This window comes from Pezoporus wallicus, unplaced genomic scaffold (genome assembly GCF_028554395.1).
Source record: "Pezoporus wallicus isolate ANWC-B61680 ecotype Strahan unplaced genomic scaffold, APGP_CSIRO_Pwel_v1 scaffold_14666, whole genome shotgun sequence".
NCBI lineage: Eukaryota > Metazoa > Chordata > Aves > Psittaciformes > Psittacidae > Pezoporus > Pezoporus wallicus.
The window spans coordinates 84,935-97,744 of NW_026637956.1; the positions used below are offsets into that span (position 1 = coordinate 84,935).

Consider the following 12,810-nt stretch of genomic DNA (forward strand, 5'->3'; position numbering starts at 1 on the left):
GACCGAGCCCGGAGCGGCGGCACCGCCTTCAAGCGGCACAAACGCGGTGCGACGGCGCCGATCCCATCCGCCCGCCCCTTCCCCGCAGCGGGGGCTCCACTGAGCCCCTGCCTCAGTTTACCCGAGTCCCAGCTTGGGGGGTACCCACAGTGACCCCTCCAACCCCCGTCCCTGCGAGCGGCTGCTGGGGTGCACATAACGCAGGGATTTTTGCAGCTGATTTGACCTGAAACACACCGATTTCAACCAGTTCGTGCTCTGCTCAGGATCTAGCTCGGTGTGACACAGATCCGTCCCCACGGGTGACAGTGGGAACCTTTAAAAGACAAAACTAGCCCCAAAAGGAGCGCTGGGGGCACATCACACTCCGGGCATTCTCATACAGGACCATGGATGGCTGCAGTCACAAAACACTGCAGGGATTTGAGCTGCTAAAGGAGGGGGAAGCCTCTGAGTGTGACTAACGGGATTAGGCAGCCGCTGAGCTGGGGAAGATCTCGACCGGTGGCAATAATACAGCTTTAGCAGCTCCAAAGTATTCCATCTTTTAATTCCAGAGTGTGTTCCAATAGAAGGCATCGTCCTTGCTTCACAGAAAGGGCAAATGAGAGATCAGGTGGTTTGGGAAAGGTCATGGCGTGAAGGAGAACTGGCAGCCGGGCTGTACGCGGTGGTGAATGTTGACAGGGAAGGAAAACGTGAAGTTTTAAGGCCGAGTTCTGCTTTCTCTTGTGCCAGAGGCATTTGTGTATGGTGAGGAACAGGATTTCAACACAGTTTGATGTGTCTGAGGAAGCAGTGAGAGAACACGCACGCATCCCCCAGTGAGACCTTCTTCCTTGTGGTGCGGTGAAGGGTACTTCCCTGCCCACCAGCTCCTGCAGCGATGGAGCACACACAGAGAATCCCAGCCTGGTTTGGGTTGGAACGGACCTTAAAGCTCATCCAGCTCCAAGCAGGGACCCCTTCCACTAGAGCAGCTTGCTCCAAGCCCCTGTGTCCAACCTGGCCTTGAACACTGCCAGGGATGGGGCACCCACGCCAAGATGGCGTCGGCCCTGGAGCAGTTCGTCAACAGCGTCCGGCAGCTCTCGGCCCAAGGTGACCGCGGGGCGGGCGCACAGCGGGGCTTGGAGGCCGCGGGAGCCGAGGGGGGCGGGCCGCGGCCTTCCCCCGTGTTCTCCTCGCTCCGCTCCCTCACGGCTCTCCCTCAGCCTCCTGTCCTGTGGGGCCTTCACCGGGCTGTGGCCTCCGGGGGGGTCCCGGTGGGGTTTGACAGGGTCCGGCTGGCAGCGGTGGCCATGAGGGAGAGGTCCCGGCGGAGTGCGGTGAAGCCGGCAGTGATTCCGAGCCTTCGGGCACCGCAGGGGCTTTAACCGGGGTTCGGCAGCCCGGCCTGTCACCTCGGTGCTGAGCGGTGGGCTTTAAAATGCACTGCACGAGCGGTATTCCATGGGGATAAAGTGGGGCATGAACAGAACCGCATGGGAGGAAGGCTGAGACTCCACCTCAGAGGTACCATAATCCAAGCGCTTAGAAAATGTTTTAATAACCACAGTAAGAATCCTTTCGGTTCTTTGCCAAACTCCTGCGGTTCCTGGTTCTTGAACTTCCCGTGTTGATGCTTCCTAGACTGTGTGCTGAGGGGTTGCTCCGCGTGGGATGGTTGCTCCGTGGAACTGATCACGAGTTGATGCTTTCCTTTGTGTCCCCAGGCTTTATCTCTGCATGGAGCTCCAACTTGCTCTTACATTGCTTTAATTTGTTACATATAGAGTGTTTTTACTGGGGGGTATCACATGCAAGAGATGAATTATACCTAAAAAGTGTGGGTACAAAGGTGATTCTTTGCTTAACTGGGGAACTTTTTACTACAAGGCTTTCTGGATGCACAAGTGGTTCTGGTTGTCTAAGTGGAAGTTCTTCCATTAGGGATAAGCCAGATAGGGATAAGCTTTCTGGATGCAGAAGGGGTTCTGGTTGTCTAAGTGGAAGTTCTTCCATTAGGGATAAGCCAGATAGTCATTCCTTTGAAGAAGCAAATCCAGGGAGGCTGCTGGAGACTGGGAGAGCCGATGGGAGAAGTCTGTGTGCTCGCGGTAGTGGTGTTCGGTTCTGGTTCTCAGCATTGGGAAGTGCATGGGAAGTGACATAAATGGATTGGTTGGGCCTGGTGTGGGTAACGTCTGCGTACACCGCAAGTTGTTCAGTGATGCTGGTGGGTAGAGGGTTGCTCAGGAGGGGTTTTGGCTTTGGTTTATAGGGGAGTGCCAGGTGATAGCTGTCATATGGAAGGATTTCTTACTAGGGAGCTCACCAGAACTAAGGTTTTCAACCTATTATCAAGCTACAGAGCATTTTACAAGCCCTATCTCTTTCCATGCTTATGGCAGGAATTTGAATTCCATATGGAGAGAGCGGTTTGGGGGTGAGGGCTCTTGTCCCCTCTTTGGAATTTCTGATCCTTCTATTGCTTCAAATTCAACATTTCATTGCTAGGGTTTCCCATCCCAGGTTTTCCTTTTTCAAAGGAAAAGGCCAAGAGAGTTGAGGATAATGCATCTCTATGAATGGAGGCAGTATTCCTCTTTTTATGAAGATTTTTGTAGGGGTGAGAGGAAACTCTGCTTTTTCTCTCTAATCTGCAAGGATTGAACGTTCAAACAATCCTCTGCTTCAGCAAAGGTTAGTTTAATTCAGGTGATGGTGGGGAAAGAGTTTGAAAGCAGTTTGTGACAATCGATCTGCTTTCTTTGTAAGGTTTCTGGGCTTACTGTACCTTCCTAATTCAGAGTAGTTGCCTTTCATGCTGTGTTCATGGCTCACAACAAATAGAACGCCACTGCAGTTTTAATTACACAAACCAGATTTAAGAACAGATCTTTAAAGCCTTTTCTTGTAGGTGCTTAGTTGTAATGTTAATGTCAGCTTCAAAGAACCATGTTTATGAGCAGAGCTGGAAAGTGGTAAATAGGGCACTGGAGAAGCAGCAAGGAACAAGCTGTGGTATTGGGATTTTCTAGAGAGTGGAGGAGACTGGTTTTGGTCTTGTTTTGTTCTGTTTTTTTCCCTTTACAACGCCCAAAAAGTACAAGTGAAGATAAATTTATCCACCAGGCAAAATGTTGCATGGCAGTACACTGGTTAGAGTTTGGTAGACTTGGCTTAGGTGGAGCTTGGTGGTGATACCAGACCGTGCAGCCCATCTCTGAGGTGAGCTGATGCTGCTTTTCCTGCTGGGTTTATGTTCTAAGGGCTTCCTTTGCAATCCCAAAGGCCAGAAGCTTCACTGCCACATATGGTGGGTACCTCACTGTTGAAAGCTGATGCCCATTGTATGAAAGAAAAGTAAATTCTCTGGGTGATGCTGCTTTTCCCTCAGGTTATACAGGGCAGGAAGAGTGTCATGAAGTATGGGAATGTGTGAGTGTTCTCTAATTAGAGTCTGACAGCATGTTTTGTGTTTCAGGGCAAATGACCCAGCTTTGTGAGCTGATCAATAAGAGTGGAGAGCTGCTGGCAAAAAACCTTTCCCATCTGGATACAGTCCTTGGTGCCCTGGATGTGCAGGAGCACTCATTAGGTGTTCTGGCTGTCTTGTAAGTGGTGCTTCCTTTCAGTTAAATAGCTTAGTATGTTGCCTGGAGTTTTAATACTGAGTTGTCTCCCAGCTGTTTTTCTTTTGCATGTTTTCAGTCTGTGTTTGTTAGAATGGTGCTTAGTGATGCACATTTAGGAATAAAAACACCAACTCAAACTTACGTTTTCCAAAGGAAACCTCTGGAGGTTGTAAATGCCATTACTGTTAAGTGTTAATATTAGGGGTTGTTTTCCTTATGGCTGCATCTATAAGTGTTTTTCCATATGTGTGCAGCAAAAAGGTATAAAACTGACTTTTAAGACTGTAAGTGTGAAATAACACTTTTCTTTCCATGGGTTCTTCTGACAGTTCTTGGCTGTTTGCCTCTGGACAGCAGTGAAGCTCTTGCTGTTGTCTGTAGTTTAAGATAATACTTGAATTGGTGATGCTGAGATAAAGGTATTTGGCCTTGAAGCTCCAGCTTTTGTTTCTAGCTGTACCCAACTATAAGTGGAGCATCTACAGGTTTCACTATTGCTTAACAGTTCCCTTTTTAAAGGAAAGATCAGAATCCTGGTACTCATTCTACCACCCTTTTGAAACAAAATTACTGGAATACATGGAGAAAATGCTGTTTAGTATTACAATTTAGCATCTCATAAAAATGCATTATGGACTTTACAACAAGCAGGGCATCAGTACTGTGTTAGCAGAATTGTATCATGGGGTACATGGAAACAACCATTAAACAGGTAGAGGAAGGAGATAAGTGTGTAGAGGAAATAGAATCATAGATTGGTTTGGGTTGGAAGGGACCTTAAAACTCGTCCAGTTCCAACCCCTGCCACGGGCAGGGACACCTTCCACTAGAGCAGCTTGCTCGAAGCCCTGTCCGACCTGGCCTTGAACACTGCCAGGGATGGGGCAATAATATGTAAAGTGTATTATTTGAAGAGATGGTATCAACAGAGTGTACTGATAGCATGGAATAGAGGGGTTTTCCCATAGTTTTTTGTGGCATTTCTTGGATGCACAGGGATTCATTGCCCTGAGGTGGGCATAATCATGGCTCATCCTCCAGAAGCAGCAGTGTGCAAGCCTATAAGGTGCTAAGGAACCACCAGAGAGTGAAGAGAAAATGCTCCTAACAAGAGATACACATCTAATAATGTAATAGGTGAGATGACCTTGAGCACATTCAAGCAGGAGACGGCTGTAGGAGAGGCAAAAGTGGCCAGAGAGGTTAGTTATGTGGCTGAGTATTACAACTCATCATCATTAGCCAGTGTTTCTGTTCTGATTGTAACTATTGTAGCAGACAGAATGATCTTTATTTGCCATAGTTTGTTCTAAATTGCAGTTTGCACTACACTGAGAATGGGGGTGTGCAGGGAAAGTGTATTTTCAAACCTTGTGCAGCTCGTCTGCCATCTGTCATAAACACTTTGGATTTGTTTGCAAGCATCTACGTGCATCTACAGAGACTCAGTAATGAAGCTCCAAATGTGAAGTGCTAACCCTTTTGTTTGTTTGCTTGGTTTAGGTTTGTGAAGTTTTCTATGCCCAGCATCCCTGACTTCGAAACGTTATTCTCGCAGGTGCAGCTTTTTATCAGCACTTGTAACGGAGAACACATCAGATATGCAACAGACACTTGTAAGTTAAGCTTATTTTCAGACTTTATATGGGGTTTTGATAGTTTTATTCTGATTTTTCACTGTGTTGTGTTTTTCTTTGTGTTTTTTTTTTACTGTATTTAGTTGCTGGCCTGTGCCACCAGTTAACAAATGCCCTTGTGGAGAGAAAACAGGTGAGCAACTGTTATCTAGTACATATAAGCTACCTACATATCCAAGCTCTTAAAAGGGACATGCCTTGGGCAACATGGTCTAGTGTGAGGTCTCCCTGCCCTTGACAGGGGGTTGGAACAAGATGATCTTGAGGTCATTTCCATCCCTAACTGTTTTATGATTACAGTCTCTTACTTGCTTCATAAAGATTTGCCACGAACTTCACGTTATGTATTTTTGTGCAGCTCCTTATTTGTTAAGTTTACTCAGAAGAAATGAACCTGAACCAAGATTTTCCAGCTTTCTTTAAGGAAAACGTAGGGAAGATGAATTATTAGGGGGAGAGTCACCTAAAAGCGTGCTCTCTCACACAAAGTACAGAATCTGTGGTACCCAGAATGTTCTTCAGGCAACATGTGCATGAGTAGGAGAGAGCTGCAACAATTATTAGCACTGGTGAGTCAGTGATACTGGTTTCAGTGTTATTCTCACCAGTGTTATATAATGTTCTTAATGAAATGCCTCAAAATATAAAGGAAACTTGATTAAGAAGTAGTTGACCAATGTTTCTGTTGCTAAGATACTGATTTTTTTCAGGCTACTTCAGTGAAATCTAGCCTGAAGTAGAAGCAGAGATCAAGTCTGGTCTATGTGGAGCAAATCAAGAGCCTTGCCTTTATGACTTGCTGGGAGTCATGTCATGGAGTCAAGAAAGGCTTTTGTATCAATACACACTCCTATATTCCTGATGAGGTTGGCTTTATGGAGCAGAATTGATGACTTCATTTAGCATAGCAGGAGAAGTTGTATAGCCCAGGTTAATTTTATTGTCTGAGAGACTGCAGTATCCTACACAAAGGGAACCTCAAGTTAACTATTACTGAATGGAACCTGTCAATTAGTGTTATTTTTCATTTGTAAGTGTCAACATAAGATCCAATGTGCTGCCATCTATGAGAAATTGTCTGAAAGAGATGTAATTTCTGACAGCCCCTGCGAGGAATTAGCATTCTCAGACAAGCCATAGACAAGATGCAGATGAACACAAACCAGCTGACCTCAATACACGCAGATCTCTGCCAGGTAAGGGGAGCTGTAAGGGCTTTTGGTGAGAGTAAAGCATATTTTATAGGTAGAACCCTTTGAGGAGATGCATGTTCATGTACTGTAGTATTAAATTGCCTTTTAACTGGTCTCCAGTCATAAATAATGATACACTGAAATAAAATGCCCTTCTATGCATTTTAAATGTGCAGTGCATGTCCCCAGATCTTTGGTTTTGTTGATGACTCTCAGAAGTCCTTTGCCATCTCTTCTCTCTGGGCTGAAAGTCACACACAGGCAGCGTAAGTGTAATACCCAGATACTGTTTGCTCAGATTTGACAAAAAGCCAGTTTGTTTCAGTGTCTTTGGCCTGAATTTGCTCTTCTGTCTCATTTCTTGGCTCCTGGGACTTAGGGTTGGACAGGAATGTTTAGTGCAATATTTAGTGCAGGCAGTCTGTAAGGCCTGGAATTTCAGACAGCTTTGTCTCAGTCTAATTTCTTTAGCATTCAGATAATTTATAACAGCTCACAATCTGTGTTAAAGAATAATCTGTGTTACAGCCCTACCACATACCCTGTTTTATCCCTCTTGGAGGAGTGAGATTTGTTGGCTAGCACCAGATGAATTCAGTTTCAGCTTCTTCCTCCTGGAAATTTGAATGGAAATGGCTAATTTATGGCAACCTGATTTATTTTCTTGTAGCTCTGTTTGTTAGCAAAATGCTTTAAACCTGCCCTCCCGTATCTAGATGTGGACATGATGGATATTTGTAAAGAGAATGGGGCATATGATGCGAAGCACTTTTTATGTTACTACTACTATGGTGGGATGATATACACTGGGCTAAAGAACTTTGAAAGAGCACTCTACTTTTATGAACAGGTAACTTGAAATCAAATGGTAAGTCTCAAGTGTGATCACTTGAAAGGCAGTAGTAGCGTATTGTAGCACTACTACAGTAGCATGTAGAGTAGTGCTGAGCTAACATATCATCTTTGAATTGCCACCAAGGAGAGCAGGAAAAGCTGTGTACCTAACATAAGGCACAAGCAGCCACCAATGATTTTCATTCTTAACCTTAAAGATATGATTCCACTAACAGATCTGTACTGCTGCTCATCATTCACATGGGGTTTGGTTGTGTGTGTGTGTGTGTGTGTTCATCATAGCAATGCATACAACCTGAGTTGGGTTCATGTTAGCTACTAGCTCCTTTATGACAGGTACAGCCTGAATGGTGGTACTCAGCATGTAGTGAAGTACCAAGCAAGCTGTCCTTAGAGGTGTTTTCCTTTAAGAAGGTCTCTTCCAGCCAAGTAACTATTGCACCATAAAACTATGCATCTCAAAGGTTGATGTTAAATTTATCTCACTATAAATATTTTTCAGATGCTTGTTTATTGCTGCTGGCATAGCAACGGCTCCCAGGCTGACGTGCACAATTGTGTGTTCTTAAAGCAAAACTAATGCAGTGGGTTTGCCTAAGACCTTTGCTAATTTTATGAGGGGAGTGACACGTCAAGGTTATCACAATATTGCTTTCATTTTCTCTGTGAAAGAAGTAACAAATCTCCAAATTGGGAAAACTTAGTGTATGTATGAGAGAAAAATGCTGTCAAATATGTGGCAGTTTCTGTATGCAAGTGTCAGCCCTTGAGTAGCTTAGCAGCATCATAGTAAACTGAAATCCTTTTTCCTGATTCTGCAGGCCTCTTTCAGCATAATTAAATGTGAGATCTGATGGTGTAATAGCTTTATACAACCTCTTTAGGGATCTGTGTGAATCCAGGTTCTAAAGTGTATAATCACTCCTGGTAACAGGTAGCTGCAGGTGATTTCTAGTACAACTTTCGATATAGACCAAGGAAAGACGTGTAGTTTTATCTTAACAGGGTTATTTGAAGGTAGGCACCACCGTAACACGATGTGTTTTGAGCAGCTTGCATAGAATTTCATATATTTTGGATGATTAGTTTTGACAGAAGCTAGTTTAAAGCTTTAATGCTCAAAGGTGAATTTCATGTCACTGTATCCCTTCCACATGCAGCTTGAAACTGAGATTTTTTTCTTAATGCAATAGCTACCAGGACCTATCAGTAAATATATTAAATTCCTATTCCATTTCTTTCTTTCTTGCTTAGGCAATAACTACTCCAGCCATGGCAGTCAGTCATATTATGTTGGAATCGTATAAAAAGTATATTCTAGTTTCTTTGATACTACTTGGCAAAGTTCAGCAGCTACCAAAATACACTTCCCAGATAGTTGGTAGATTCATTAAGGTAAGTCTTTGTGAATACAGTTAAATAACAGAGCAATAAAGCTGAGTTTACGTTTCCTACCCTCATTTGATGGTACTTTTTAACATTGCAGATCATGGAATAATGTGCCAGAGGACAATCTCCTGCTGCCTTTCTAGAGTACAATAGCTAAAGAGTGTCTTGTACAAACAAACTTTGTTGTTCATATTGGGATACAGGTTTTTAAACATAAATTTGGAGGAATTTTAGGGTTGAATGGTACTTACCAGTATTCTCTTCACTGATACTGCACATCCCTTGATACTGTTTTATGTTAGAACTCAAACAAGACTCGACTTTCATTTGGCTTTCAGTGTCCAGTGTCCTTGTAAGAACATTCAGCCCGTAACTTCATCTAGTTGAAGTATGAAATGCTAAATGGATTATTCCAAAACCCCAGCTTTATAAAGAATAAAAGCTGCTGAAAAAGCTGCAAGTTTGCAGTCTGTAAGCATTGAGATTAGGAGGTGTAGGGTGGAAGAGAAAAACATTAGTGAGAGAGTTCTGATCCTCAATAAATAACACACTACTAGTTCTTATTTAACACTGAGTTTATTGATTTGTGACCAAAATTGTAGAGCTCCCAAAATCTTGCAACTCCAGGTATTAATAAGCAAACTCAGACAGTTGCTGCTTTAAAGTGAACGAGTCTTCACCCTCTGATTCTCTTGGCCCTGCTGTGATGCATTGTGGTCAAGGATGACAGTGTCTTATAATCGATGGGCAGTGACTATGCACCTTGAGTTCAGCTCACTTCATACACTGTTCAGCTAATGGCCTTTTCCTTGCACTTCCAGAACTAGAACTGTCGTACAGAGGTCCTTGAATGAAGTTTATTAAATCTTATATTGTAGTAGTACAGATTTAGCATATGAGGATCTGACGCTGCTCTAATGCCGTGTACTGGCATCATCTATTTGATATGAGACATGGGTGAACTACTTAAAATCTGCTTTTATGCCTGCGTGGCTTCTAATGTCGAAGTAGTGAATAGAGGCTGGTTGAACAGCATGTTCCTTATAAAGGATTCTCATTTTTCTAATTGCAGCCCCTTAGCAATGCTTACCATGAACTAGCACAAGTTTATTCAACCAATAAACCCTCGGAGCTTCGAAACCTGGTGAACAAACACAGTGAAACATTCACGAGGGATAACAATATGGGGCTGGTTAAGCAGTGCTTGTCATCTCTCTACAAAAAGAATATTCAGAGGCTAACCAAGGTAAGACAAAGGGGGTGGTTTTGCTGAGGAATTGTGATTAGTTTTTCTCGCAGAGTATCTCTGGAATGTATTCAATTCAGAGCAAAATGATATTGCAGTAATGTCATGGAGAAATGAGTAAAGCTGAGATTTGTGTCTCTGAAACAAATGAGGCTAAAATGCTCTATATAGAAAACCACCTCAGGTGGCTACTTATGCTTTATTTAAAAGGTGGATAAATGTGTCTGTCTATCAAGGGGGTTTGCCCATGAGATTTTCATACATATTCAGAGAAGTTGTGAGCGCAGCGACCCAGTGACCTTCATCTCTGTTCAGAAGAGAGAACTGAACTTTACAGGCTGCTTGATTAGAGAAGAGGGAGTGAATAGGACAGATTTTGGAAGTATCTGAAGTAAGGGGAAAACCAGAAGCGGTGGAGCGACGTGCTCCTTCATCTGAGAGGTCAGATTAATCCTTAGAGATGATCAGGGGAAGGCTCTTTTATGGCACGCGCAAATGATGTTTGCTGCAATATAACTAACCTCAGAAGGAATACAATACATGCATCTCTTGAAGGAGATTCAAGGGATGGACAGCCACCTTATTCACGTAAAAAGGTGAGGGAAGAGGTTGGGCATGGTCAGGACTGTGCTTGGGGTAAAAAGGAATAGCAGAAATGGAGTAACGACTGTTAGTTTGGTCTGTGTATGTGAACAGTGTAAGAGATTCATGTCTTCAGAGGAAGAGCTGACTTCTCTCTCATGGGGCTTTTATAAGTAATAACTGTGTCCCACTAGTTTTTTCCCATTGGGCTTCACAAATTGGATTAGAAAAGTTCTTCACATCTAGCTTTAATGGTTTGATACTTTCTACATTTCAGACATTTTTAACGTTGTCATTACAAGACATGGCAAGTCGAGTGCAGTTGTCGGGGCCCCAAGAAGCAGAAAAATACGTCCTCCACATGGTGAGACTCGAGACTTGGCTGAACTATCCTCACTTAAAACTTGTTCCAGTGTATTTAAGTGTCTGGGTTGGTGGTGGGTGTTCTGAGTGCCTGAAGAATGGTTCCCTTTCAGGGTGAAGGAAATACTGTCAGTGTGCTGTGGTGTTTAGACTGTTCTCAAAAAGTCATAGCAGGATTCTCCACCACGCAGCATTTGTCTTTGGGAAGCTGTTAGGAAATAAGAAGCAAACAAGATGATTCTACAAGGAGCCTGTGTTCTGTAGTTACTCAAAACTCTCTTCTTGGTGATGCCTTATGTTAACCCTTTTCTCATTTCAGATAGAAGATGGTGAAATCTTTGCAAGTATTAACCAGAAAGATGGTATGGTCTGTTTCCATGATAATCCTGAAAAATATAACAATCCAGCTATGCTCCATAACATTGACCAGGAGGTAAGTCTTTAAGATCTTAACTGCTTTTGGAATTGCTACCAGAGTACTTTAGCCTGTAATCAGAGAGCTGCTGGGAGAAGCCAGTGTAGGTGACTTACATGAAGAGATTGAGGGCTATGAATCATTATTAGCCTATTTCACAGTAGTGGTATTTAAAGGGGGTTTAGATTGATAGTCAGTTACTGTCAACACGTTCCCTATTGTATCCTCTGTACAGCTTGAGATGTTTCAGCAGATCGACTGCTTGATGTTGATGTGGAGTTACTTGAACTGAATGGATTGGAAAGATTGGGTTTAGAGTTTTAGCCTTCAAGGATCACTTGCACTAGCTGTCAGTAACCTGCCTGTAAGCTGAGGTGGTTGACCCTCATGGGGCTGTCTGTCAGTGGCCTTGGAAAGGATTGTTAGGAAGACGTGAATCAAAATAAGGGAATAAGAAATAATGTGACAGTTAGGAGAGATGAGGGATAAGAACATTTTGACATGGAACTTTGGTGATGGCAAAGGTTATTGGTTCTACACAACACAGCCGTGAAGTATCTTGAGCAAGCTGGACCAAGTAATTAACTTGATACGTATTTTTAAGATGCTGAAATGTATAGAGCTTGATGAACGACTGAAAGCCATGGATCAAGAGATCACTGTGAACCCTCAGTTTGTGCAGAAGGTAAGTGATTTAATGTCTTGCAAGAGATTCAGTGTAGTATGTGTTGCACTGAATGTCAGTGTATATAGTGTTAATAATAACATTAATACACGCATAGACATCATGCTTTAAACGTGTGTTTAAGGAAGTGCATGTTATCTGATACGCACTTTATTTTCCTACCTGCTAACTTCAAAGACCTGTCTGTCTCAAAGGTAAACCTCAGACCTGTTTGTGAAACGAGCTAACTCTCTCCCTTGCAGAGTATGGGCTCTCAAGAGGATGACTCAGGGACCAAACCATCCAGTTATTCTTGAAATTAATGTTGCTCACCACTCCGCTTTCAAGTAAAAGCTTATGAAAGAATCACGCCTGGAATAGGGCATTGAGGAGTTCCACGAAGAGAGCAGAGAGAACTGAGCTTTGCTTTTCACCTGGACATTAAGAACATAAAAGAACACCCTCTCAGTACTGTATAATATCAGAAATATTCTCTGCAAAGAAAAAGGAAATCTCAAAAAGAAACGTAAAAGTCTGTTGTGGATTTATTTATCTTCAGATTAACATCATTAATGCATTAAATAATCTACCTTTTGTTTTAAAGGGTTTGAATGTTGCTGTGTTTCTGTAGCAGTCCTTTATTTCCCTTCTGCAAAAGAAAAGTGTTATTCAGGGAAGAATACAAACTAGTGTTGGTTCACATCCAAGATAATTCCTCGTTCTTTACTCTGTATTTAAAGTTGGCTCAAAGTGCAGATGTGTATGTATTGGTGGGGGGAGAGGGCTGGAGTTTCACTCTCTACATGATGATTTGCCTATGCCCGGTGTAGCTGGCTGCTGTCTATT

At 43.1% G+C, this 12,810-nt stretch overlaps 1 protein-coding gene across 4 annotated transcripts; it reads left to right on the plus strand.

Moving 5' to 3' along the window:
- Window positions 1-1,045: 1,045 nt before the first annotated feature.
- COPS3 (COP9 signalosome subunit 3) lies at window positions 1,046-12,567 on the plus strand. Of its 4 annotated transcripts, none has more exons than XM_057408473.1 (12): window positions 1,046-1,101; window positions 3,470-3,599; window positions 5,124-5,236; window positions 5,341-5,390; window positions 6,361-6,453; window positions 7,121-7,300; window positions 8,560-8,700; window positions 9,767-9,940; window positions 10,800-10,886; window positions 11,205-11,318; window positions 11,905-11,985; window positions 12,228-12,567. In XM_057408473.1, exons 1-12 carry the CDS (start codon window positions 1,047-1,049, stop codon window positions 12,279-12,281), a joined length of 1,272 nt encoding a protein of 423 aa, XP_057264456.1. In that variant the 5' UTR covers window position 1,046; the 3' UTR covers window positions 12,282-12,567. The 4 variants fall into 4 exon arrangements, with proteins under 4 accessions (XP_057264456.1, XP_057264458.1, XP_057264457.1 ...); XM_057408474.1 differs by lacking the exon at window positions 1,046-1,101 and adding an exon at window positions 3,149-3,301; XM_057408475.1 differs by lacking the exon at window positions 3,470-3,599.
- The last annotated feature ends 243 nt before the right edge of the window (window positions 12,568-12,810 follow it).